Here is a 24,175-nt window from a genome sequence, read left to right as displayed (position 1 = left end):
GCAATCCTTACTGTTCTAAACCAGCAAAATACAATGAACCATAACTAGAGAGAGAGAGATATATGTTTGAATATATATTGCTTCTAAACTTTGACTTTATAAGGCCCTGAATAACTTTTTTGATTTTTGGCGATTTGGCCAAGACATGGAAATTAATCTTGCTTCAATGCAAGCACTTAAAAATGCACATGCTACTTCTGCCACTTTTAAGGCTCCAGGTTCTCAAATGACAGGCAGTCCTCATCCCCACATTTAAAGCTGTGTCTTGGTTTGAAAGTGTGCTGAGTAAGGCAGGAGCCTCCCTTGGAATGGAAAGTGTAAATCCCCTCCCTCTGAATTGCTATAAATTTGAAATTAAGGGGCTTTCAGGCAAAGATAGAAGGATAGGAATAACAGTTCTTTACTAATATGTATAATAATAATTTTTTAAAAAACAAACTAAAAACTACAACTTAATAGGGAAATGAAAATACAATGTAGTAGTACGAAAACACTGCCAGAGTGAGAATAGGAGCTGCCCCCCTGTGTGTCAGGGGGTGTCCCAGCCCCATCCATGGGGGCTCAGCCCTCCTGCAGTGCCAGCTGTGGCTCTGCTGCAGCAGGGATCCTGCACAAGGGGGGAGTTTTCCTCTGCAGCTCCAGGGCTGCTGCAGATGGGCCTGGGCTCCCTCTGGCCATGCAGGGCAGCAGAAAGCTGCTCCTCTGGCAATGCAGGGGGCAAAGGCTGCTGTGCTGTGCCAGGCTCAGATTGGATCCAGGGAGGAATGCTTGGCTCCTCCCCTGGGCGGAGCATCTCCCCATGGGATGCTGGGATTGGATCAGCCCTTCAGGGACACTCAGTGGCCATGGACAGCAGAGATCTCCTGGAGGGAGGGTTGGCTGGGGGGAGAGTTAAAAGAAAACTGCCCCACCTGGTTTTAACAGATGGTGATAGAACACACACTTCTGGTTACCTCTTGTATTGCAACCTAAGACAAGTGGGTTTCTTTTCTTCTCGATTCCAGAGTCTTCTCAAGAAGAAGCAATTGCCAAAGCCCCAGAGTAGATAAAATATCCAGTAGGGGTTCAGTTGTACCATATGCAAACATCTGTGAGGCTCAGTGCTTGAGCTCTGATGTTAGTGGGGAAAATCCATGCTCCTCTCTGCTGGTTGCCTGTTATGCTGATTGAGTGTCTCATTTCTGACAGGAGTCAATTTCAGAGAATCCAGAACTCTATGAAGTGTAAAACTCTGTTTCAGAGCTCCTCAACTGCAAGTATTCATGTAGCAGTGATGTAGCATTTATCACTGTACAGAGCAACCACTGCTTCCCAGTACAAGTTTCCACCTAAGTGGTGCTTCTGAGCCCCCAGCTGGCCAAGCAGCTTCCACGGGTGGTTCTTTAGGATTCAGGAGCTCGTGGAACAACTTAAAGGAATACCAGACACAAATGGCTTTGACTGAAAGGGTCTGTACGATTGTTTTCTTGGAAGAAAGCATAAAGTAGCTGAAACCTATTCAAGAAGAAGAATTTGGCTCAAAAAAGACACATTTTTATAACTTCGGCTAATATCCCAAACTTTTATAGCTTTGGCTAATATCCCAAACTAAAACTGTTTGGATGGCTTGTATTTTTTTTCTGAGTGGCAGGAAGAATGAAGAGTAATATGGTTAAAACGGATTTCCTTCCACAGTGATATGAAAGGTGAATATTTCATTTGTTTTAAATCAAGTCATCCTGCTGTCATGGTAGAAATCTCAAAGTCTCAGCCTTGTAGAAGGATTTAAAAGCAGCACTTCAGCAATAATCGGATTAGAAGGACTTGCATAGCTCCATGGTATAAAAAAGAGATAAAAGAAACCAGAGTCCCAACTTGCCACAAAGCAAGGCAGTGAGTTGTGGGGTGCAGAATCAACCCACGGTTCTGAGGCAGTGATTTTGACATTCACCTGGAGCAGGGATGCCTGCAGACTTCAATGGGTACTGGAAAATGGTCAGCAATGACAATTTTGAGGAGTATCTGAAAGCACTGGGTAAGGTTCCCTTCAAACTTCTTGTATGAATAATCAATGCCACCTTTCTTATTCTTTATGTGAATCTATTTTTTCTTGTACAGCCATAAGTCATTTTTGTGAGAAGTATTTCTTTTCAGAAACGCACTTTAAGGATTGCCTTAAGCAAAATTGTTTTGCCTTAAGCAGCCTCTACCTTTTAGCATTTTGAAGCTTACATTAACAGACATTAAACTACATAGCTTGAGGAGGTATGTAGTGGATTCCAAACATAAAAGAATCTCCTATAATTTTAAAAGCAGTAAAATTTTCATATTTAATAAAGATTCAGTGTAGTACTTTATGCAATTTTGTGTGTTTGTATTTGATGTTGTGTTAGTATCTCTGCAGAAATATTAGAGGCCTTATTAACTGTCAAATACAAATGGTATTTTTTATAGATTTCACATAATTGGAAAATTGAAACATTAAGTTATTTAAGCTATAAGAATTAGGTTCCATCCTTTTTCTGGATGGGAAGGCTAGTTTGAAAGATTTGGACATCTATTTATCTTTGTTCATTTCAGTTCTCCCTAGAAGCAACAAGCTTCTTCTTTTGGAAGACTTTCTGGATAAAAATAACTCTCTTTCTTTTGCAGATGTAAATGTTGCTGTAAGAAAAATAGCAAACTTGCTAAAGCCTGACAAAGAAATCCTTCAGAACGGAGATCATATGATCATTAAAACACTAAGCACTTTTAGAAACTACATCATGGAATTTGATGTAGGAAAGGAGTTTGAGGAGGATTTATCTGGGGTGGATGATCGCAAGTGCATGGTAAGAAGTAGAACTTCAGCAATGAACAAAATTATTATTGATCACCTGAGGCCTTTCTCAGAACACATCTTTTAACCATCCTGGTGGCTATTCCTGAAATTATTTCTGTACTTCTCAGTTTGCCAAGAGGTACCTATAGTTTGCAGCATGCCTTTAGATTAGAGGAATGCTAATTTTAATCAGGATCACAAAGCAATTTCATCAATCAGTGAATAATAACCTCAGTGAAGCTGTGCTCATTTATACTGGGATGTTTGTTAGTCAGAAAGACACCCAGGGTCACTTCCAGAACCTCCTTAATGAGTAAGGTTTTACAGTAGAGGAAATCCACTGATTGCAAGGTCAGGCACTGCTCCTGTGTGAGAATGGCCAAGTGCTTAAAGATTGCCTGGGTGTTCTTATTAGAGTCCACACTTAATTAGCCCACTGGAACAAATCTTACTGAAATGAATAAGCAAACACTGGGGACTTTGTTTTACAATAGCTCTGTTTTATGAGCTCTTTTTGCTTTTTAATTTAGGATTGATAAATATCAATTTACAGAGGAAAAACTTGAGAATAGCAAGTTCTCACCTATTAGTTTGGCAGCATGACACTGGCAATATTCTACAGTTAGGAAGTTGACAAATAAAAGAAAATTATCTCAGAAGAGACTCTAGAGGAGAAATCTCATAAAAGAGAATTAATAGGTTTACATTCTGAGAAAGATAGTGCTATTTAAAAACAATATTTTTCTCTCACACTAAGATTTGCAAATTTGCTTTTGCTCTGATAGTGGCAGGAAAGGGAAAAAATGTGAAAACCAGAGAAAAAGAATGGTTGGCTACTGAGTGCCTCAGCAAATCCCTCTGTGGTCCTTGTTCCAGAGGGTACAAGTTTGATAGAGTGCAGAATCCAGCATTCACAAAAGGGAGGAGCAGCTGCATTTGTGTTTAGGAAAGAGCCCCAGTGGCAAAATCTTGTGATTTTGATTCCTGGAATGCTCTTAGTTAGGATATTGAGGTCCAGATTCACTGAACAGTTAGGAGCCCAAGAAAAGATTTAAGACTGAGGTGATTAAATTACCATCAAAACATCTGCTCCAAAGGTTTGTGTGTGCACAGAACTGTCCCTGTGTAAGCATTATCTGTACTTGAATACCATTAATTCCCATCTGAGGAACTAACCATCCTCTGCATGGTGTAAAGAAGTAATATTTTATTATTTTTAATAAACCAAAATTCTCTACCCTATTTTGCTAAATTGAGTGATAAGGGAAGGATTCAAAATGTTAAACCAGAAAGAAGAAACTAGAGAGAGAGAATTCCAGTCACCACAACAGGTGATTGATTTGGCATAGAAGCTACTTCAGCCTACTTTCAAAGGTTACTCAAACATTTCTCTGTTTACTGTTTGGTGGGAAATGCCTATTCAGCCTTGGAAGCAGAAGGTACCAGCAGCTTCCTGCCTGTTCCAAACAAACAGACAAAAACCCCAAACAACCAGGGGTAGTCACTGCCTCTGACTGGGTTTTTTAAAGAAGGATTTAGGGATGTAATTCCACAGAAACCCCCCCGAGATCTCTGTGTGTCTCTGTGTCTCCAGCTGGACAGTCCAGGTCACTGACCACTGGTGCTCCATTTACCTTGTAGGAGCACATCACACTTTATAGTTCAATTTTCTCTTAAAGATTTCTTTTCTACATGACACCTCTGTTTTGTCAATGAAATAACAGTACAAGAAGCTGTCTTGCTAAGGTGACTTCAGTCCAAATCTGATAACCATAATGTCAGGCAAAATTTGCAGCTGTTAAGCAGCAAAATGGCACCAACAGTGCAGAAGGAGTCTTGTGAGACAAGAGTCATGGAGCTTATAAAAGGTGCTGGACCACTCCCTGGGTGGTGTTACAAAGAAAACCACCATAAAAGCAAATGTTAAATATCATTCTTGGTGCTCCATTTGTTCATGTAGAGCCTGTAGAACTGCATGCCATAAAAGGCTTAATCATTAATAGCCAGCCTGTGTAATGAGAAATGTTGTGAATCAATTATTGTTATTTATATTGTGGACTGAGCAGACCATGGGGCAAGTTTTATCCAAGGAGCTCAATACGTGAGCAGTACAAAGTAACATGGATAAGACAAATTACACATTAAACATTAATCTATACAGCAGAGCAATCATCAGGAGACTAACAAAAATAACCTTAGAATTAATTCTTCCTAGACATATAGATTGTTTTTTCTTTTAATGAGGAATATATCATCTAGCTAGAGTTAACATATCTGTAAAAATAATATCAGCACGGTGGACAGGTTAGATCCTGTGTGTAATTCACTGAAATTGTGTTCACCTTTCAGTTGTAAAACATATCCTTGAGCCAGTCAGGGTAGAGTGTAACTACAGGAATTCCAAATCAATGCTTTCCATGAGCAGGAAATGCTAAAAATTTTTGCAGATACTTATTTTTGATGTTGGAGTTTTGATATTAAGAACTTGACAGTCTGGTGATAGCACAAGCCCTCTCCTCCTTTGCAGTTAGGGTTTTCATTTTTGTAGTTGGTCACTCCTGGGAGCCTGTCTGAACTTTCATGATCAGAGAGTTAATTGAGAAGGATAAACATCAGCAATTTCAGTTTGTTCTTCTGCTGACCCTCAGCCTGGCTTTCTTGCATGCACGTATTTTTGGGTGACTGTTCACTGCAGGGATAGAGGGAACAGCAGCTGGTGACATCAGGTCCTTTAGGATGTTCTTTCTGTTGGGAAGTGAAAATTTGTGACTTTGGAAACACTAAAGCCCTGCAGCTTAGGTCAAGATGCAGTTTCTGTGTTCTGCAAAACCAAAGATGGTTGAGCACAGGAGAGATCACAAATGACAGCTGGTATCAATGCTCCTCAGGCTTTCCACCAGGACTGGATCTCCTGGATAAAAATTAAATCTATTCACTTGGCAATTTTGTGAAAGAGATCTTTCTGCAAATTCAAACATACTTAGCAATGCAGGGTTGTTAAAAACTTGGCAGCTTCAAGCACAAACGTAAAATGAAAGTTCAGGAGCATCTTTCATTCCTTGCGAATGTTCCAAGGTGTGCATTAGATGGTGTAGATGGAAGTTTAGAACATTAATTTGTGTTACATTTTTCTCACATGATGTGAATTGGAGCATGTAGTTAAGCTTCTACTGCTTTGAAGAGTTTGTTCATAGTTTTAATTGGCAACACATTATCAGATGGAGAATGTACAAGATAGAAATTTAAAGTTAAATGGAGAGCTCTGGCTTTGGTATTTCTCACACTGAGTCTTTGATCCTGCTGTCTTAATTCTCAGTGAAGCTCCAGTCTCATCATGAAATCTCAATTTTAAAGAGAATTTCTACAATCTCAAATTGTGATTAATTTAGCATCTCAGGTGTTGCTCTAAGTATGAAATTTTGTTTCTTGTATATAAACATTACTGTGGAAAAAAATTACTATGCATGCAAGAGGAAGACCCTATTGAAAAAATTAATCCAAAACTGTCTCTGAAAGTATCTCTCATTTATAAATATCATAATACCATAATAAATATCTCTATTTATAGTTGTGCTTCCCCTTTTCCACTGTCAGTGATAACCAGTGAGGCTGGTGAAACACCTACAGTGTGAAATATAGGAATATAGCACATAGGAACAAGGCACATAAGCCTTCTGTACCTTCACAGTGTCATTTACTTAGTGTTTAGTAAAGAAATTATGGAAAAGTTAACTGAAAAACCTTAAAATGCTGAAACAAAGACTGAAGTTTCACATTGGAAGTCTTTGCATTCAATGAATCACAGCAGATTGAAAATTGGATAGCTCAGATGCAAAAATCACTTTCTTAAAATTTTTAGGTTTTTAATGACTCTGCTGTTGAAGTCAGAGAAAACTTTTGCATTATAATTATTCTCTGCTGTTCAGGCATTTGAAAGACTGAATTGCTTTGTCTCAGACTGTTAATTAATCTATCTTATGCAGAATTAATCTCTTTTGACAGAAACTAGGGGCAAGTGATGTGTTAAAAAATCAAGGAAGATTTTATGTTGTAAATATAGAAGAGCAGAATTTCTTGGATAGCTGAGAAGAGTTGTGTTATAGCTGAGTATTTGTCCAAGCATATGAGAGGTGCTTTGGTAACTCAGAGCCTTGTGCTCTCTGATACAGTAATTTTCTTCTTCCATTGAAGCAGGAAATGAAATGACAAAGGCAGGGAACTGGCAAACAGAGAAAACTGCAAGAATTTGAAAATGAATGTGGGAAATAATACATCTTAACCATTTAGTTATCTAAACCTGAATACAAGGGGCATATAACCATGAGTAAGTTATCAAGTGGGTGTTTAGGTTTCCTTTATTGGAACTAACAGAACTTGTAGTCCTAGTTAAGACCTGCTGGGGTGGGGTGGGGTGAGGATTTGGGAGTTGTGGAATTCCCACATCAGATCTAGAATACTTCTCACCATGTGAATGTCAGTTAGTGTTTGGGACTGTTCACAGACACCTGAGGGTGCCATGTCCTCCTGGAGGGAGGGAAGTTGTTCAAAACTGATCATGGCTCTATTTTAATTAACAAAGGTGCCTAATGAGACACTGATTCCTCTCAGGTTTGTACTCAAGAAAACTGCAGTGGAGGTAGTTGTTCTGGCCATAATTTGATTTATACCACTGCAAGGTCAGAATAAAGCCCTATTACAAAATCACATGGTTTGTGAAGCTTATTTAACTATTTAGGCAGGTTGCTCTGTTACACAAATGGAATTCACAGCTGTTAATCTAGTTCTGAGCAGGCTTGGGAATTAAGACTTTGCTGCCACAAAAACAACAACCAACAAACAACATTCCAGTACATGGAATTACAGGAGGGATCTCCCACAGCATGAGAAGATTCAAAATAAATAGTGCCTGTCTAGTGAGATGCCAGATCAGCAATATGTCTTTACTTGATCCCTCTGATTTAGCTTTTTAGTTTAGCTGATTTTGTTTCTTTACCCTTCCAGTGCTGCCCTTTTGGGCTTATAAGTATTTTCTCATATATTTTGGTGGAACAAGCATTATTCTAGAATTACTGTGCTGGGGCTCATCTTCTTTCGCATTCAGTGCCTCCTGTCTCTTTGCAGTACTGTAATATCCCCAGCTCCTCATTGGCATAATCCCGGATTTTTTATTTATTTTTTTTTATTTTGGTGGGGAGGGAGGTGTTATTTAGAAGAGATAGAATTTATGATAGTTTTCTGTTGGTATTTCTGGCTCTTTACGAACTGCTGTCAAAAAAAGATGGAGAAAAGTCCTCCAGTCAACCCTGTGAGGCTCCAGAGAGCAGAAGTCCATATGTGGACTTCTCAGGCTGTGTCAGAATGGACTCTGGTCCTTCTGTGTGTGCCTCAGTGAGCAGCAGCAGTTTCTTTTCCCCCTTTCCCCTGCCTTGTCCCACCCTGCTTGCTCCTTGGCCACGAGTCCCTGCCTGGAAGTGATGTGCTCAGCACATTTACACGGTGATAGCAAATGGAATCTTTGCCCATATAAATGTCATAAACTTCACATTTTGCAGGGCTGGATTCCTGTCTGAACCACGAGGCTGATTAGAGGCTTTGGAGCTAGTTATTCACAGAACTGCTGCTAGCACAAGCAAGCTCTGCAGGGAAAGTGGGTTTGGATAGGTTTAGCATTTCACTTTTTGTGAACTCAAAAAGCTCTGAGAGCTATGAATGGAGAAAGAGCAATCAGAATCTGCTGAAAAGCTGAGAACCAGACTTAACAAATCCAATTTTGAATGACAAACCATTAGTGTTGTGTACAATTGTATCTTGCCAAAATTACACAGGGGATAAATCACTTACAGCCATTAATTTAAACACTAAGTGTCTTAGAATCGATTCTGGTCGTTGCACAGAGTGAATTGGATGTGATGGCTTTTACTCTTTTTTCTGGCATGGGATGTACACAAGTTTTCCTATTTTTGTATTGCTTGTATACAATTTTATTTTGGTAAGAAAAAAAGCCACCATTCCTAAGAAATAAAATAGTATGGACTGTGTAAAGTATTGATTCTCCTCCTCCCCCACACACTGTCAGCTGCACAGCGCAGAGCTTTGCACCTTCACTTTCCTACACCCTGGAACATCTCTTGGCTTTGCTTTGCTCTATTGTTCTTATGAGCAAGGATTCAAAACAAGGAATTGGAACATTTAGGATCTGATCCTATCTGCCTACAGCTTACTTTTCATCTGATTTTTTTCAATCCAATCCTAAGCCCCTTTTGCAGCAGTGATGCTGACAGTGACAGAAGCAAAGGACACTGCTGTGGCTCAGCTACAGCGTGGCTGAATAGCTTCAGCCTTTGGCCAGCACCAGCATCTGGAGATAAAGGATTCCAGGAATCCTTCCAGGCACTGTTCTGTCGGGTTTGTTGTTGTTTTCTCCGTAGCTTCTGCGGCTGAACTTCCAGATACAGATGTGAAAGACTGAATTGCTTTATCTTAGACTATTAATTAATTTATCTTATGCAGCATTGATCCCTTTTGACAAAAGGGGTTTCAGGGGGAGGGGACAAAGCTGCCCATGGCTGTAGTCCCTGGAGCAGCCTCCTGCGCAGAGGCCATAGGGAGTGACTACGTGGCAGAATTCCCTCTCACTGCTATTGCACTTTGTCTGGGACGTCAACATCAGTTTATTCTATCAACACTTCATTTTTTCCCCAAAAAAGCTGCTTACAAGAAGTTTTTGTATCACTTTGATACCTAGTACAGATGAAATGGTTTATCTTGAGAAGTTGTTAAATACCTTGCTGGAGATATGGCTGTGTTTGACCAAAAGTTCCAGGATATTTTCTTTGCTGTTATTTACAAGACACAGCTCAAATTGGATTTTTCTGTTTCATCTGACCTAAAAAAAAAAATCCTTTCCATTTTTTAATCCTTCTTAGATCATAATTACAGTTGTAAAATGGGCTGTCATTGTCCCAAGCAGAGACTTACTGGCTGAAGATGGAGCAGGGAGTGTGGTGCATGCCTGGCTTTGCAGTCATTTGGTGCTCCAAATATAGAGACAGCACTGAGGGAAGCAGCAGAAAAATAGAACTGATGCTGCTGTGTTTGTGCTACAGATAGAAATCAATATCATATTTTTGATGAAAGGTGGGAGCTGCAATTCGTACTTGTAAAGGCAACGTGTCAAAAATCTATGTAGCATTAACAAAAAATGTTCATGAACTACTTGGATAAAAGTTATTTTCTTCCATTCATCTGTAAAATCCATTCTGCACCCTCAGCTGCAGCCCCTGAGCCAGGCAGGTTCACAGGAATTGCCAGCAGGGGAATGAGAAATATTGTGCAGAGCCAGCACCAAATGTCTTTGCACTTGGACCTCAATGGGAAATGCAAAGGACTCTGCTCACATGTTTGATGACTGTTTCAGTAAATTACAAAAGTCACTGTCTCTGCCTGTGTATCAGGATGATTTGCCACTGGGAGCTGAAATTGTGCAACGTTTCACTACAGCTGCTGCTACTAAAGAAAAAGCAGATATGTAGTCAAGAATTTGTTTAGGGGTTGCTAAATATTTCATTTAATAAATCTACCTTGTCTCATAACTGGAAACAGTAATGAGAATGCTTTAATTATCATTTCCTCCACCTTTAATTTTCAGGAAGATTTAGGCAGTGCTATGCATATGAATTTAAAACTTCATAACACAAAGAGATTAAATCACTAACAAAAGTATGTGGATGCCTAAGTAATAAAAGGAGAATATCAAAGTACACAAAAAGTGAAACACTACAGAAACCATACCATAAAAGTAAAGAAAATTTGAACATTTTTTGTGTTCTCAGGCTTCAGAGGCTTTTCCACTCCCCAGAAGTGCTCCATTCTCTAGTATTACACCTCAAGAACAAAGTGTACATAATCTGAAAATTGTGCAGTGCTGGTGGTTGGATTTTTTGGGAAGAGTTAAATTGAGGCAAGACTCGCAGGTTTTTACCTCAGTCCATCCCCTTTTCTGGCATTCCTTTAGTATTATTGATACTGGTGACTCAATAGTATTAGACTATAGTGTCAAATAATATTAGACTATAATAATATCATTATAATATATTTATATATTACAATAATTAGTCACTATAGGTGACTAATTAATATATAATAATACTTATATTTATATTAACTATCTATTAAATATATTAATTCAATATATTAATTATTAATATATTGTTAATATATTGTTAATACATGTAATAAATGTATTACATTTTATTACATGTATTAACAATATATTAACAATATATTGTTAATATATTGTTAATACATGTAATAAAATGTTAAATAACAAAATAATAATAAATAATTTTTTTACATATAATAAAATGCTAAAATAATAATTAGTCGCTATAAGTGACTAATAATAATATTGGACTATAGTGACTAACAATATTTAGTATTATTAGAACTGGTGATTAATTGCACCCATCACCATTCTCTGTTGAATTTTCCTACAGGTTTACATGCACATGACCCAGGACAGTGTGAATCTTAGGGTTAAGTATGAGCAGGTGGAAAGCAAGCAAGAGTCAAGCTTGCTCATGGTGAGCTAGATTATGCACTGTGTAGTTGAAAGGAATAAACAATGGCTGTGATGTATTATCAAGTAGCACAAGGTGCTCAAAAAGGCAGAGCTCAGTTTTAGAGAAATGCGTCATTTTCACCTGGTTGGTTCTGCCACTGGAAGCTCTGCATGTCCCCTGGGTTTGCCTGCTTGTGGAGCAGGATGAGGAGCAGGAGCTGAGAGCCTGGGCTGCCCTGTCCCCAGTCTGGGCAGAATTTTCAGTCCTGCTGGGCAGGTGGCAGCAGGTCTGTAACCAGGCAGCCCTTGGGTAATGCTATTACCAAAATGGGGGCAAACAAGGTTCCTCACAAAGGCGCACTTTGCTAGGAAAAGCAGCTTTACATAAAAGGTGAAGTGTTTGTTTATCTTGGGAGCGTGTGCCAGGAAGGACCAGAGGGTCACACAGAGCAGTCTGCAAGCTCCTGATTATACCATGGCAAGGTCCTGATCCAATCCTCAAAAATAAATCCTTGCTCTCTGATACAGCAAGAGAGATTATACACACAACATTTGCCCTACAGTATTTCTGGAGTGTTGTTTTTATGTTCTGATTGCAATATTTGGGAATGTTGTAAAGCAAGTGTTGCTCTTCTTCAGGTGTTGTAGAGGGTGGGATGTTGGAGCAGCCAGAGCAATTCAGCCTCAGCTAACACTCCCTGTGTGTCTCAGTAGAGGTATTTAATCTGAGTTAAAAGAGAATTTTGTATTTTGTCTACTAGTTTAATAAAAGAGACATTGAGACATTACAGTTTGACCCAAAGAAAGGATACAGATGCCACTGATTAAAGGGGTTGTTCCTGCTAACAAAGAAAATTACATTATGTTCTCTTGCAATGTATTCTACCCTTTATAACCTTCAGAGCAAAACAGCTACATACAGAAATCAGGAATTGTGTGGCTTACTCATATCCCTCACTGTTTTATATTTCTCAAAGGGAAGGCAGAGGATACCTGAGAATATTGTCTGATAAGACAGCTTGGTCAATGTCTGTGGGTTTAGACTCTTTGTGGTTATCAGCAAATTGCAAAAAACAATTTCTAATCTTGACTGGAAAAACAAAAAAATCCTGAGGAAAAAAGTGTGTTGTTTTCTGAGATGAAACAATTTCAGTCACCCTTGGAGGCTAAAAAGTTAACATTTCCTTGTGCTGCTACAAATATTTCTCTATTTCCCCCAAGTGTACTAAATCAATGTAACACTCTCAACTGACTTTGAGCATTAGGACCAATAAAGTTGGATCCTACTTTATCATGGTGTTTTGCCTCTGAATTCACATCTAAACCCACCAAATTTAGCTATTAAGCTAGAATAAAGATAAAACTATGCTGAGCTAATACTCAGTGGATACAAATAAGTGGAGTTACTGAGCAAAGTTCCACATACAAATGCTTCATTCCACAGTATCCCTCACATCTACAACTCACCATTCATAGTTACATTCGTTTTTTAGAATCAGAATTTTGTAGCTGTTAATTTATAAATTAAACATTATTCACTTTGACTCCTATTATTTGTTATCTTCCATCCCTTCAGTGGATGTGTGCAGATTCAGACATGGGAGAGGATTTAGTTTATGGTGACCACATTAACAACAGAACAGTTTCACCCAAATATGTTGTTCCTTCCTGCATTAGCATTTTTTTGCATTAAAAGGATATGGTTTCATAAAATGTTATCTACTGCTTGGTTTAAATACATCACTTTACAAAAGAGAACAGAAGCATTTGTGAATGTATTTTATAAATTAGAGAGATTTTTAGCAAGGACACGTGAGTTTGTTTGTCAGAGCCCCCATGTGGTGCAGACAGACTGAAGGGATCAATCCCATTGCCTTGCCCATGATTCTCTGTCCTGGCACTCTGGAGTGATTCATTTTCCATGCTGCTTTAGTCTAAAGCTTCCCAGGGGAGGAGGCTGCTGCCTGCACTCATTCAAAGACAGTGCCTGTCACGGGTATCATTTAAGAATTAATTGTTTGTGACACACACAGATTAAATAAATAGGACTGAATAGATCTTGAGTGTTGAACTGGGCTAAATTACCAGAAGGAAGAATGTAGGCTGACTTCTTCTCTTAGGAACTACACAGGATGGATGCAGGAAGTGTCCTTTAATGACAGATCAGAATTCTTCATCTCTCCATATCTGACTGCTCAAGCCTTTTACAAGGTAGACATCAATTCCCTGTTTAGTCCTCAGAGTGCCTTCAAACAAGCTGATTTACAGGCCATGTGCTAATATTAATGTTAAACTATCCTCATGGAGCACAAACTGTCACCACTCTTCCCTCTGTAAATGTTTTACAGAGCATTGCTTCTCTTTGTCTCAGGGAGATGGGAAAGGCAAATTGTCAGTAAATGCTGACCAGAGGAGCAGGCTGCACTGTCATACAGTGAAGGAATTGTATAAATCAGGTTTTCCTGAAGCCCCAGGACAGCACCAATATTCACACAATATTGGTGAATTGATTATTGCAGTATTGATTACTGCACCTGACTCTTGGCTTGCTCTGCCAGTCCTGGCTGGAGAAGTCCCCCAGCCTTTTTTTGCAGGATGCTGCAAAGTTCCCAACCTTCTGACCCTTCCAAACCACTCTGCTGGGGGAAGGAAGGCAGATTGAGAATGAGGAAAAGCCAGCTCTGTGTTCAAAAGCTTTGTTCATCCACAGGAAATGGGAATTGTTCTCAGGTAGAGCAGCTGGGGAATCATTCAAAACCAAACTGGATCTTAACTTTTCAGCTCCTTTTGCACATACAGTGTTAGGCAGAAGGGCCCTTCTGCTGCTGCATTTTTCAGCAGGGAGAGAGGAGTGTGTTTTACACAACGGTTTTGGTGGTATTTTTTCTTGCTTTATCTCATCCCTCCAGTTTATGGCAGCAATTTTCTATTCAACTCATTTCTTAAGTAATTATCCTAAGTGGTACAACACTATCCCATCATTCTTTTCATGAGATATACATTCACCATTAGAGATAAGTTTTGCTTCAGAGAACTAATCACAATATCAGAGAATATGACAGTAATCCCAAACATGTCTGTTTTGTCAGACCACTGTGTCTTGGGATGGAGATAAGCTGCTCTGTGTGCAGAATGGAGAGAAGGAGGGCCGTGGTTGGACCCAGTGGATTGAAGGAGATGAAATGCACCTGGTAAGAGCATGCAAGAGGTTTGGAATGCCCCTCCCTTCAAATGGTTACCTACAACACAGCAGGGAATGTGCTGTGTCATTTTGGCTTGCTTGGACATAATTGGGTATTGGTGCAGCACTTGAATTGTTTCTAAAGCAACAATTTCATTTGGAGCCATTATGTTTTTATGTGCCTTTCAAAGCTCAGTGTCTGTCCAGACTCACCAGGCTGAAATGTTCACATATTTACCAGAATGTCCCTCACAGTCTGTAAAATGCTCAGTATGGGAGCTGTGAAACTGAGCACCCAAAAGCAAGGGAAAAAATACACAATTGTTCTCTTAAAATAATTACAGGCCACACTACATTATAGCCTAGAGAACTAAAATGGCAATTAAGCTTTTGAAATTGATGTTTTTTTCAGATTGTCATTTTTATCTTTCTAAATTAACAGGACTTGAAAGAAGATGCCTGTTCTTTTGTCCTATAACTCTTTATAGCATCCTCACTCTCTCATCAGTGTGGGTAAAAGGCAGTGTTCCTGCTGGGATAATAAACTCCAACCTCCATTTCTCCTCACTGTGCAGTGCTATTAGCATTCAGTAATCTAAATTGATATATTCTAAATGTTCAAATCAGCACCAGAGTTAGCAAATCCTTGCAGAAGCACCTCAAGCCCCCTATTACTAAATATAATTTTGAGGAAGTGTTGGTGGTTCCAGAATGCAGCTGAGGAGAGGAATGGCTATGACAGATCTCCCCAGCTGGCCTTGGTGCAGCACAGGCAGGAGAAGGTTGCTGTGTGAATGAGGACTTCATAGCTGAGGCTCAGAAACATGATCATGGAAATGAAATAAATTGGCCAGTATGTTGGCAATTTAAGCAAAAAGTCTTGGTTTAACAAATACTGTCAAATGTCACAACAGTGTACAATATGCTGTCCTCTGGGCAAAATAAAGCCAGAATATTTTTCTGCTTTAATTAATTTTTAGAAAAGAAGTGTCCACATCAAACTAGGTCAAGATGACAAATCACTGTAAATAAAGTCTGCTATGTTGGTTCATCAAAACTAGGTTCTGCAATATGTTTTTGGTCCAACTGGGATTCCACAGCACCCCGTAAACCTGGCTGGGCAGTCCATGTTAACTGTGGGAGCAGGGCACCAGAAAAGATTCAACATTCAGCCAATTATTACTCTCCTTCCAGAGGAGAACTAAAGTGTTCCCTCCTCACCTGGAGGAGGGGAGGCAGCAGTAAATGAGATACCCAAATTTCCTGTGCAGGCACACTCCCCCCAAGAAGCCCCTGTCAGTATTTCCACACTGTTGGGGAAGATGAAACAGGAAAGCATTATAAATATGATTGCTTGGCAAAAGATTTTGAAGATATAGAAACTATAAGCGAGATTGAAATGAAAGCAAGCTTTGAGATCCCTCAATTACTGAACAACTGGAAAACAATGGTGTGGCTGGCTGAAGGTAATCCCCTCTTGATAGAACACCCTCTGCTTGCAGACAGGTCCAAGGGCCAGAGCAGACCCTGCCAGCTTGGCAGAAGGGGCCCAAAGAGGAGTTTTTAGGGTTTAAAATGTAGCACAGTATGGTAATGTAATGATTCTTATAGGCTGTATGTAAATGCTATAGGATTTGTATATTGTACTAGATCGGTGAGTGAGAATCAGAATATTAAACACAGAAGATTTCTGGTATTGGACTGGGGACTTCACTCTCTTATCCCTTTTACTCTCTTATGCTTTTGTTCTCTTACCTTCTCATCCTCTCTCCCCCTCTCTTCTCTCAGTCCTGCTCTGAGCTGTGGCTGCAGCTCCCAGCAGGGCCCTGCACCCAGGCCCTTTGCAATGAACCCCAAATCCCAGCAGGGCCCTGCACCCAGGCTCTTTGCAATAAAACCACAATCTGTCTCCCATGTGTGCAGAAGTTCAGTCCAAAATTAACTCATGCAAAAGAAGTAACCAATTATTTTAGAGCCCACTCCTCAATCTTTCAATTTTCTCACTTCTGTTAATTCATGGATTTCAAAAGATGTCCTCTTTATTTCTCTAATCTTGTTAATGCAGCTCTCTCCCTTAAAAGTACAGTAGAGTCCCCATTAGTATCTTATTTTTGACCAGCTAAGATTACTAGGTCCTGTCCTTTTGAGAGAGCTTTAATGCAATGAGCAGTTACCTTTAAAGAATGGATACTTCAATACCTTTATGATCTTATTGAACTTTACACAATGAGCCAAGTGTTAATTTATTCTTTTCACAGTTCTGCAGAAAGTAGAACCACATCCTTTAGGAGTTTATCGCTTCCTATTTCCTTATTTCATTCTGTGGTCTGTACTTTGTAGTTCTTTTTGGATTTTATTTTATGTGAGTGACTTATTTGACCATTCCCCACTTCCTTTTGAGTTTTATTGCCCTTTTCTATTGTATTGATTGCTTCTGCTCCATAGTTTTTTGTCACTGTCAGCAAATCTCTCAGCCCTTATTGCACACTCCTTCTTCTGGGTTTCCTCTGCAGGAGTGAAGAGAACAGGTCCCAACCAAAATCACTGCTCAGTCTCTTGTTCCACCAACTCAGCATGGAGCATTTTCTCTTGTTGGGATCAAGCAACATGTATTGTAGCCCCACATTTCTCCTCACAGAGGAAAGCAAGGCACAATTCTTCCCAAGAATATTTCTGGGTTTCACATTCTCTGAACCTCAGAGAAAGGAAACACAATTCTTATCACTTGCTGTGCCTGTGTTTGTGCCAAAGCAGAATGCAATATGGAGATTGTTTACCCACAGTGAGGGTGTTTTGTTCCCTTGGCCTGTCAGGGCCAGGTGTGTGTGTGTGTCAGGACTGTCAGCTCAGAGTCACGACTTTCTGTGCAGTTGAGTGCAGTTGAGTGCTTGCCAGATTCAGTTTAGATGTATAGAATAATAAAGTTTGATAAAGTAATTAATTCACCTTCTGATATTCATAGAGTCAGATGCATCATTCTCTCCCCTTCTTCAGGGTTCCCAGAGCAGCCATAATATGTCAATTAAGATTATTGACCTAGTTCAAGGTCTGCACCTTTTAGCAGAAAACAAACCCAAACCAGATGGGGTTTTTTAGGATGAAGAATAGGCTAAAATATGTACAAACCTCCCAATTTAATTTAATAGAAAATCACAGATTCAAATTCAACTGGATATACACATGAATCCATAATGTTTGTGTCCTAAGTAAAAATTGTAGTTTCTAATTATTTTCTCTTCCTAGGAAATAAGAGTGTGTGGAGTCACATGTAAGCAGGTCTTTAAGAAGGTGCAGTGAGCTTCTGCTGCTACAGGAGTGAAAAACAACAGAACAACAGAATTTACTGACTTGCCAGCAACTCTCCAAACGTTAGCACTGAGCATCCTCAGCAACAAGAGCAAACACAGAAATGAAGATCACATTAGAACCATATAGTTGGAATAAAATATTTTTAGGAAACTGAAAAAAATGACTGCAAATAAAGCTATCTTTAGAAATGCCTATTAAAGATACTTTATAAACTCTCTAAATGTGTGCATACCATAATTCTTGACTCTGCCAAAAAAGGACTATTAGGTATAAAACAAGATGTTGGAGGTTTAGACATTGTAAGCTATTTTTTTACTCTCAGTAGATTTCACCCTTTTACTCTCAATATCACCCTTTCAGAGCCTCAGCCTTGTTTTTAAATGGTGGACTGCAGTTTTAAGGAAGCAAATGAGAGCTGTAGGATGCAGCTTGCACTTAAATCCTGAATTTACTGAAGTCAGTAAGAATGTTACCATTAGCTCTGGTGAAATAGATCTATACTAGAAGTGTTCCATCAAAAATAAAAAATCTGATTTCTCCAAACTAGTAAATTTATGGATGAAGATTTTGGAAAAAAAAACAATGCTTACAGAAGCATGGCTAAGGGGCAATGCTTTTCCAAATACTTTAGCCAATATCTGCCCATGCAATTTTTTTATTGTTGTTGTTCTGGAGACACTGAGAGTAAGGTCAGAGCTAGAAACTGTCTGTAACTGTACACACAGCACACAGAAGATGAGACCAGCATTGCTTTGTACAGTATCATTTGTACAGTATCATTTGCAGATATTTTATGCCCATCACAGTCCCCTGTTCTCGTGCACACTGAGAGCCTTGGCCTGGCAGGTGAAATCAGACCACTGATTAAACCTTAGTGAGGGCAATAACACTGCCAGATTTTCATCAACACACTGGGTACAGTGAGCACCACCAGCTCACATCAAATCCTAAAAGGTTTAAATTCACAAGGCTTTAGCATGTAACCTGGAATTCCAGGTGTCTCCTGGAGCAGCTGTTATCAGGCATTCTCAGGGACTCAGCCAGTGGGGAAATTACCACAGCAGAGCCTGCTCTGAACTGGGAACATCCCCTTCCATGCTCTGCTCTGCACTGGGACCATCCTTTCCATGCTCTGGAATGGGACCATCCCTTTCCCTGCTCTGCTGCAGCTCCTCTCCTCAGCCCTGCTTTTGCCTTCCCCAGGGACTCAGAGCTGACTGGGGCAGTTCAGACCTGTAAATGGAACAAATGCTGCCACCCTCGCTAACCAGAGCCTGTTTTAAAACCTGCACTGTTATTAATCCTGCTGAAGAAAGCCTGGTCTAACATGGAATCCCAGACTCACAGAATGGCCAGGGGTGGAAGGGCCCTCAGAGATCCGACCTGCCTGCCATGGGCAGGGACACAGCATGGAGAAAAGGAGGCTCAGAAACAGCCATTGTAGAGTCTCTAAAGTTTGCACAGCAGGGATGGCAAACTTTCTGAACTCTGTCATTTCAATGGTGTGCCACCAGATGTGCTGTAACGCACATCTAATTCCATTTTATAAAGATTTGGGGTTTGCTTTACTTCAGAAAGTACCCAGAAGATATTACCCATGAAGACTTAAGCACCCCCATGTGACAAACAGGTGAATAATACTCCTGTCCATGTAAATTCTTGTACCACTCAGAATTAAAGACATGCAATCAAATTATTTATTTAAGTTCCCCTGTAATTCTTTTTTCTTGGTAATACTTATGGCTAAGGAGGTTTCTGGGAAATGTATTTGAGTCTGATCAGCCAGGGCTATGCAGAAGCTGCTTTTCTCTCCTGGAAGAGTGTGCTAGCCAGCCAGCTGTGTGTCCATAGCTAAATGGATATCCCAACAGACAGACAGACAGACCAGCAGTTCATGGGGATTGACTTTTCTTCTACTTGGAATGGGACAGATCAAAACTGGTTACAATTAAATAAAGCAGAAAGGTTTTAAGAGAGGGAAAGGATCAGACACCTGTGGATCTTGGGCTAAAATGCTGCTCTGCTTAAGGGAAACTGCAAATCCTTGCCTATTTAAAATGCTATATATCATCTTACACAAGGTTGAGGATATCCCAGCTGCCAAATTTCAGCACATCAGTCATTTGTTTTCCTTGGAAGATTATTGGACACAGAAACTTTTTTCCTTAAAGTTACTAATTATTGATTTCATAATCATGGACACCCTCCAAGTATCTTTCCACTCTTCAGCCCCAAGGAGAGCAAGTGAACAAACAAGTAACTGTAATAAAGTGATGGCTCACACCTCCATCCCCAGATAAAATTGGCAGGATTTCTTTTAATGCTCAGCACTGACAAAGACCTTTTTGGAAATGTGGTTTTCCTTCAACAGAACTTGGCAGTTCATAACCCTTAATTCACCAGCTGTCTTCTAATTTTTGCCTGCATTTCTCTCCAGTCTTGTGTAACATTCACAAACTCTTCTTGCAGAAGGTTGTAAGTGGATCAATTAACATCTAGCTAAGTAAATCCAATTGTTAAAAGCTATTATTATTGCAATCAAACAGACAGCTTTTCCCCTTTGGGTCATTTGGTACAAGGGCAAATTTAGCACCACACTAATAACTAATGGCTTATCAAGCAGAAGCAATGTAACCTGCTGCTAATTATGGAGGAAAGGCAAGCCTACAGAGCACTTCCACAGCTCATGGGTGGAAAATACAGAAACTTCAGAAATGTTTAACTTTCAATAGATTCTCTTCAAATCATCTCAATTGCTTGTCATTATAATTGTAACCTCTTATCTCAGTGCAGCAACCCTTTCCCTTGGAAAAGGAAATGATGTTCATCCATTGCTTCCATGACAATGCTTTCCAATTAATGTGTGTAAAAATTAACCACGCTGTTTCCATGAACCTTTAACTACTGTTATCATGAAATGTAATTTAAAACTTCCTCCATAAAATAGATACTTACTGAATCATAATAGAATTCAACAATTATTTGACAAACATTTTCCTCCCTATTTCATAACTACGTAGTAACCAAGACCTTCACAGGGAATTCATATCCAGATTTGCTTGTGATTCAAGAATCAAACTTCATATTGATTTTCTTGATCTTCAACAGGATTTTAGCCATGGTTTGCCAATATCCACTCTGTATTTCTACAGAACTGCAATACCTTCAGATAATGGACATTTTATGTTTTGTTAGTGCCTACAGAAGCAGTGTGAATGGAAAGTATAGACAAAGCAGACTGTTCCCACTGTTGAGAAAACACTTTTTCTCTAGGTGAACCTGCATCCTACAGGTCCTTTGCAATGTAATTCCTCCCGCCAAACAGCCATTCTCTGCTTTGTCCATGCCACTCAGGTTTTCTTTACCCCTTCCAGGATATAAACTTGGCTGTCCCCATCTCTTACCAGCTCAGCCATGGAAACCAGAACTGAAAGGAGAATTGGGGTTCCAGTCCACATTTGTGCAACAGTGCAGCTCTGAAGGGTGGGGAGGAGCTCCTTGGGATGATCTGTGTCACACTTTGATTGTAAAATAAACAAGGAATGGCAAATTCCTCACATCGGATTCCCAGAGTGTCCCATGGGACTGAGCACTGGGGCACAGCAGAGCCCTGGTGTGGCATGGATGTGCTCCTCTGGGTACATCCACTTCCAGCAATATCTCCTCTAGGAAATTTGACAGTAAAAAGCAAGAGTTCACCACTGCAACATTAATAAAACTTCCCAGAATGTATCATTTTGTATTATATTCTCAATTGGATAGCCTCATCTGTAACCACAGAACAGATTTCCAGCTATTCATCCTTTCACCCTCTAATTTGTCTTGGATTATTATCTGGATGGTACAGCTATTTCTATTTTAAGAAGGTTTTTTTCCACCTCAAAGCAAATGTTTATTTAAATAATTTGCTCCTGTCTAGCAAAAGTGCACACAAAAGTAGAGTTCCTTCAGTATCATGTATTTTATTACCAGGGCTTTTTCTCTATATTAGTAGCTAATAATAAGAATCCACACTGAACAATTAAGCAAAATACTATTTCAGTTCTTCACCAAACCCTTCAATAAGACTGGTTGGCAATTAAGTTTGTGCCCCATGGAGGCAAAATAAAATCCCCCCTTTCAATGGCAACATTCTTATTAAAGGAAGGGAGGAAAGAAGGATAGGAAACAGGCTGTGATTATTGACTCTACACTTATTTACATAACAAGAGACCATTTGTCTTGTGGTATACCCCAATCCTAGTGCTGAGCAAGTAAAAGGTCCATATTGTGACAAGAGCACTCCAAATTTAAAATATCTTATTTAAATATTCAGGTATATGGCATTTCCAGCCTGGAGCAGAAGCATGAGCAGTTATTTGTGTGTCCATCAGCATCACAGAGCAGCAAACATTTAAAACTTGTGTGTGCAAGTGCAGAACAGGTCATGGTCATCAGCAGCACACTGCAAAGATAAGCACTCCTTTAAATGCTTTTAGCTTTCTTGTACCTGTTTGTTGTGCCTTTCTTTCCCCTCCAGCTACAAAATTCAACAGTGCAGAAGAGCAGAGGTGAAACACGAGTGATGAAGCCTTAATGCAAAATTGTACAGAAGTTTGGAGTTAAGCAGAAAAGTTCCTCTCCATCCTGATGTTCCCACTGAATTTTTCTCTCATGCAAGTCAGGATTTACTACAAAAAGGAAGAGTTTATAACACAGTGCAGTCACCACTGTAATTTGGTGAGGCTCAGAACCACAGCCCATGGGGAGAACTCACTGGAATTTAACATTCCATCAAGTACAACAAGACTCACAGCAGTTCCTTTCTCCCCTTCTCTAATTTGAAATCACCATGATTTGAGTTACATTTTCTTACCAAGGCACTGATGCTTGTCACCCATAACCATTCCAATTTCCAGCACTTCTCTCCAGCTGGGCATGCTAAGGGCACGCAGAGGAGGTTAACAAACTCAATAGAACTTCTGTGGAGGGACTGTGTGATCCTTCACCCATCCTGGCACCAAACATGCTGCCATTCTTGGTGCTGGCATTTCCAAGGTTATTTTTGTAGAGTGTAAGAGCCAAAATGAGAGATGTGGGACTCCAGGTGGCTCTCCAAAATGCAGTTTATTCCATCCAAGAGGTTACAGCAGCCCAGGGTTGTGGGTGACAGAGCTGTGCCCACAGCTGTCAGCTCCAGCTGCAGGCAGCCCTGGAGGCCCTTTGGTTTTGATTACAATGCATTATATACTTTTCTTTTGGTTACATTGCATTATATACTTTTCTTTTGGTTACAATGCATTCTATACTTTTCTTTGCTGAGCGTCTTAATACAGCAGAACCAATCTATACCTTAACTATTATCTATAGCCTATCATAACTACTATCATTACCATATTCATGTTACTGTTCTCCAATCACTCAAAGTCAGTACATTACAGTTTAAGCTAGAAGTTGATTTTCAGTTTTCTTGCAGTGGAAAATTCTGAGACCTTTTTTCTACTTGCCACATTTGCTGACTTGTTTGCCTGTGTTCTCTTTCTGCTTGGTAAAAACATCTTCTTGTTCAAGGTGGGTTTATCCTTTGTTCTAAGCCATAAAACCCCCTTCTAACTAACACACCCTTTGCCTCCTTGGCTATCCAGTAAGATTGGCTCAGCAAATCTTTTCTTCTATATCAAAACTTGCTTCCATCTCTTTTCTTCATCAGGCTCTACATTTAAACATCTTTCTGCTAAACACACATATCTGTGAGACTTTCTTGTCAAACTTTCATCCTTCCCAACATCAGAGGGAAATGAGAGAAAATTGCCATTTTATTTGTGTAACAACAGCACAGAAAGAACTTGCTCAGACGCAGCAGTGAGCAGCTCCTCCACACACCCAGCTTTGGGCACAGCAAGGTAATGCAGCCTGTGCATTGCCACACTGATGCCAGTGCTCATCAGAGACACTTAATTACTCAGGACAGTCCTTAAGGGCAGCCCATGCTCTGAAGCAGCCCTGGCTGGAAAGCCAAGCCATCACTGCTGCTCCATTCCAACATTACTGAAATGTGTTCATTATTTCAGCTACAAACACAGACACCCAGTTCCTCTTTGCAGCTGGTAACAAATTCCAACTCTGACAGAATTACTTGGGAGTTTTAGCCCTGTTATACCTAAAAAGGCAGCCCAAGGCACAGAGCAGGCTGTCCCAGCAGTAACTCATCATCCCAGCCTTGCCTAGGCTCAGCCTGAGACACGGGGGCTGCAGGAGCCAGACAAACAGGAGCTGCACACGAGGTTTCACACCTCAACATGATGCAGAAACTGGTGATTCATCCCCTATCAAGCCAAACAAAAAA

At 39.9% G+C, this 24,175-nt stretch overlaps 1 protein-coding gene across 1 annotated transcript; it reads left to right on the top strand.

Annotated features, from left to right (window-relative positions):
- Positions 1–80: 80 nt before the first annotated feature.
- Positions 81–18,044, top strand: RBP1 (retinol binding protein 1). Its single transcript, XM_005489497.4, has 4 exons — positions 81–2,014; positions 2,632–2,810; positions 14,450–14,551; positions 17,785–18,044. Exons 1-4 carry the CDS (start codon positions 1,942–1,944, stop codon positions 17,836–17,838), a joined length of 408 nt encoding a protein of 135 aa, XP_005489554.1. The 5' UTR covers positions 81–1,941; the 3' UTR covers positions 17,839–18,044.
- The last annotated feature ends 6,131 nt before the right edge of the window (positions 18,045–24,175 follow it).

Source organism: Zonotrichia albicollis, chromosome 9, assembly GCF_047830755.1.
Source record: "Zonotrichia albicollis isolate bZonAlb1 chromosome 9, bZonAlb1.hap1, whole genome shotgun sequence".
Lineage (NCBI taxonomy): Eukaryota > Metazoa > Chordata > Aves > Passeriformes > Passerellidae > Zonotrichia > Zonotrichia albicollis.
Note: the sequence above shows the minus strand (reverse complement) of the source record. Positions and strands in the feature narration are given on the sequence as shown.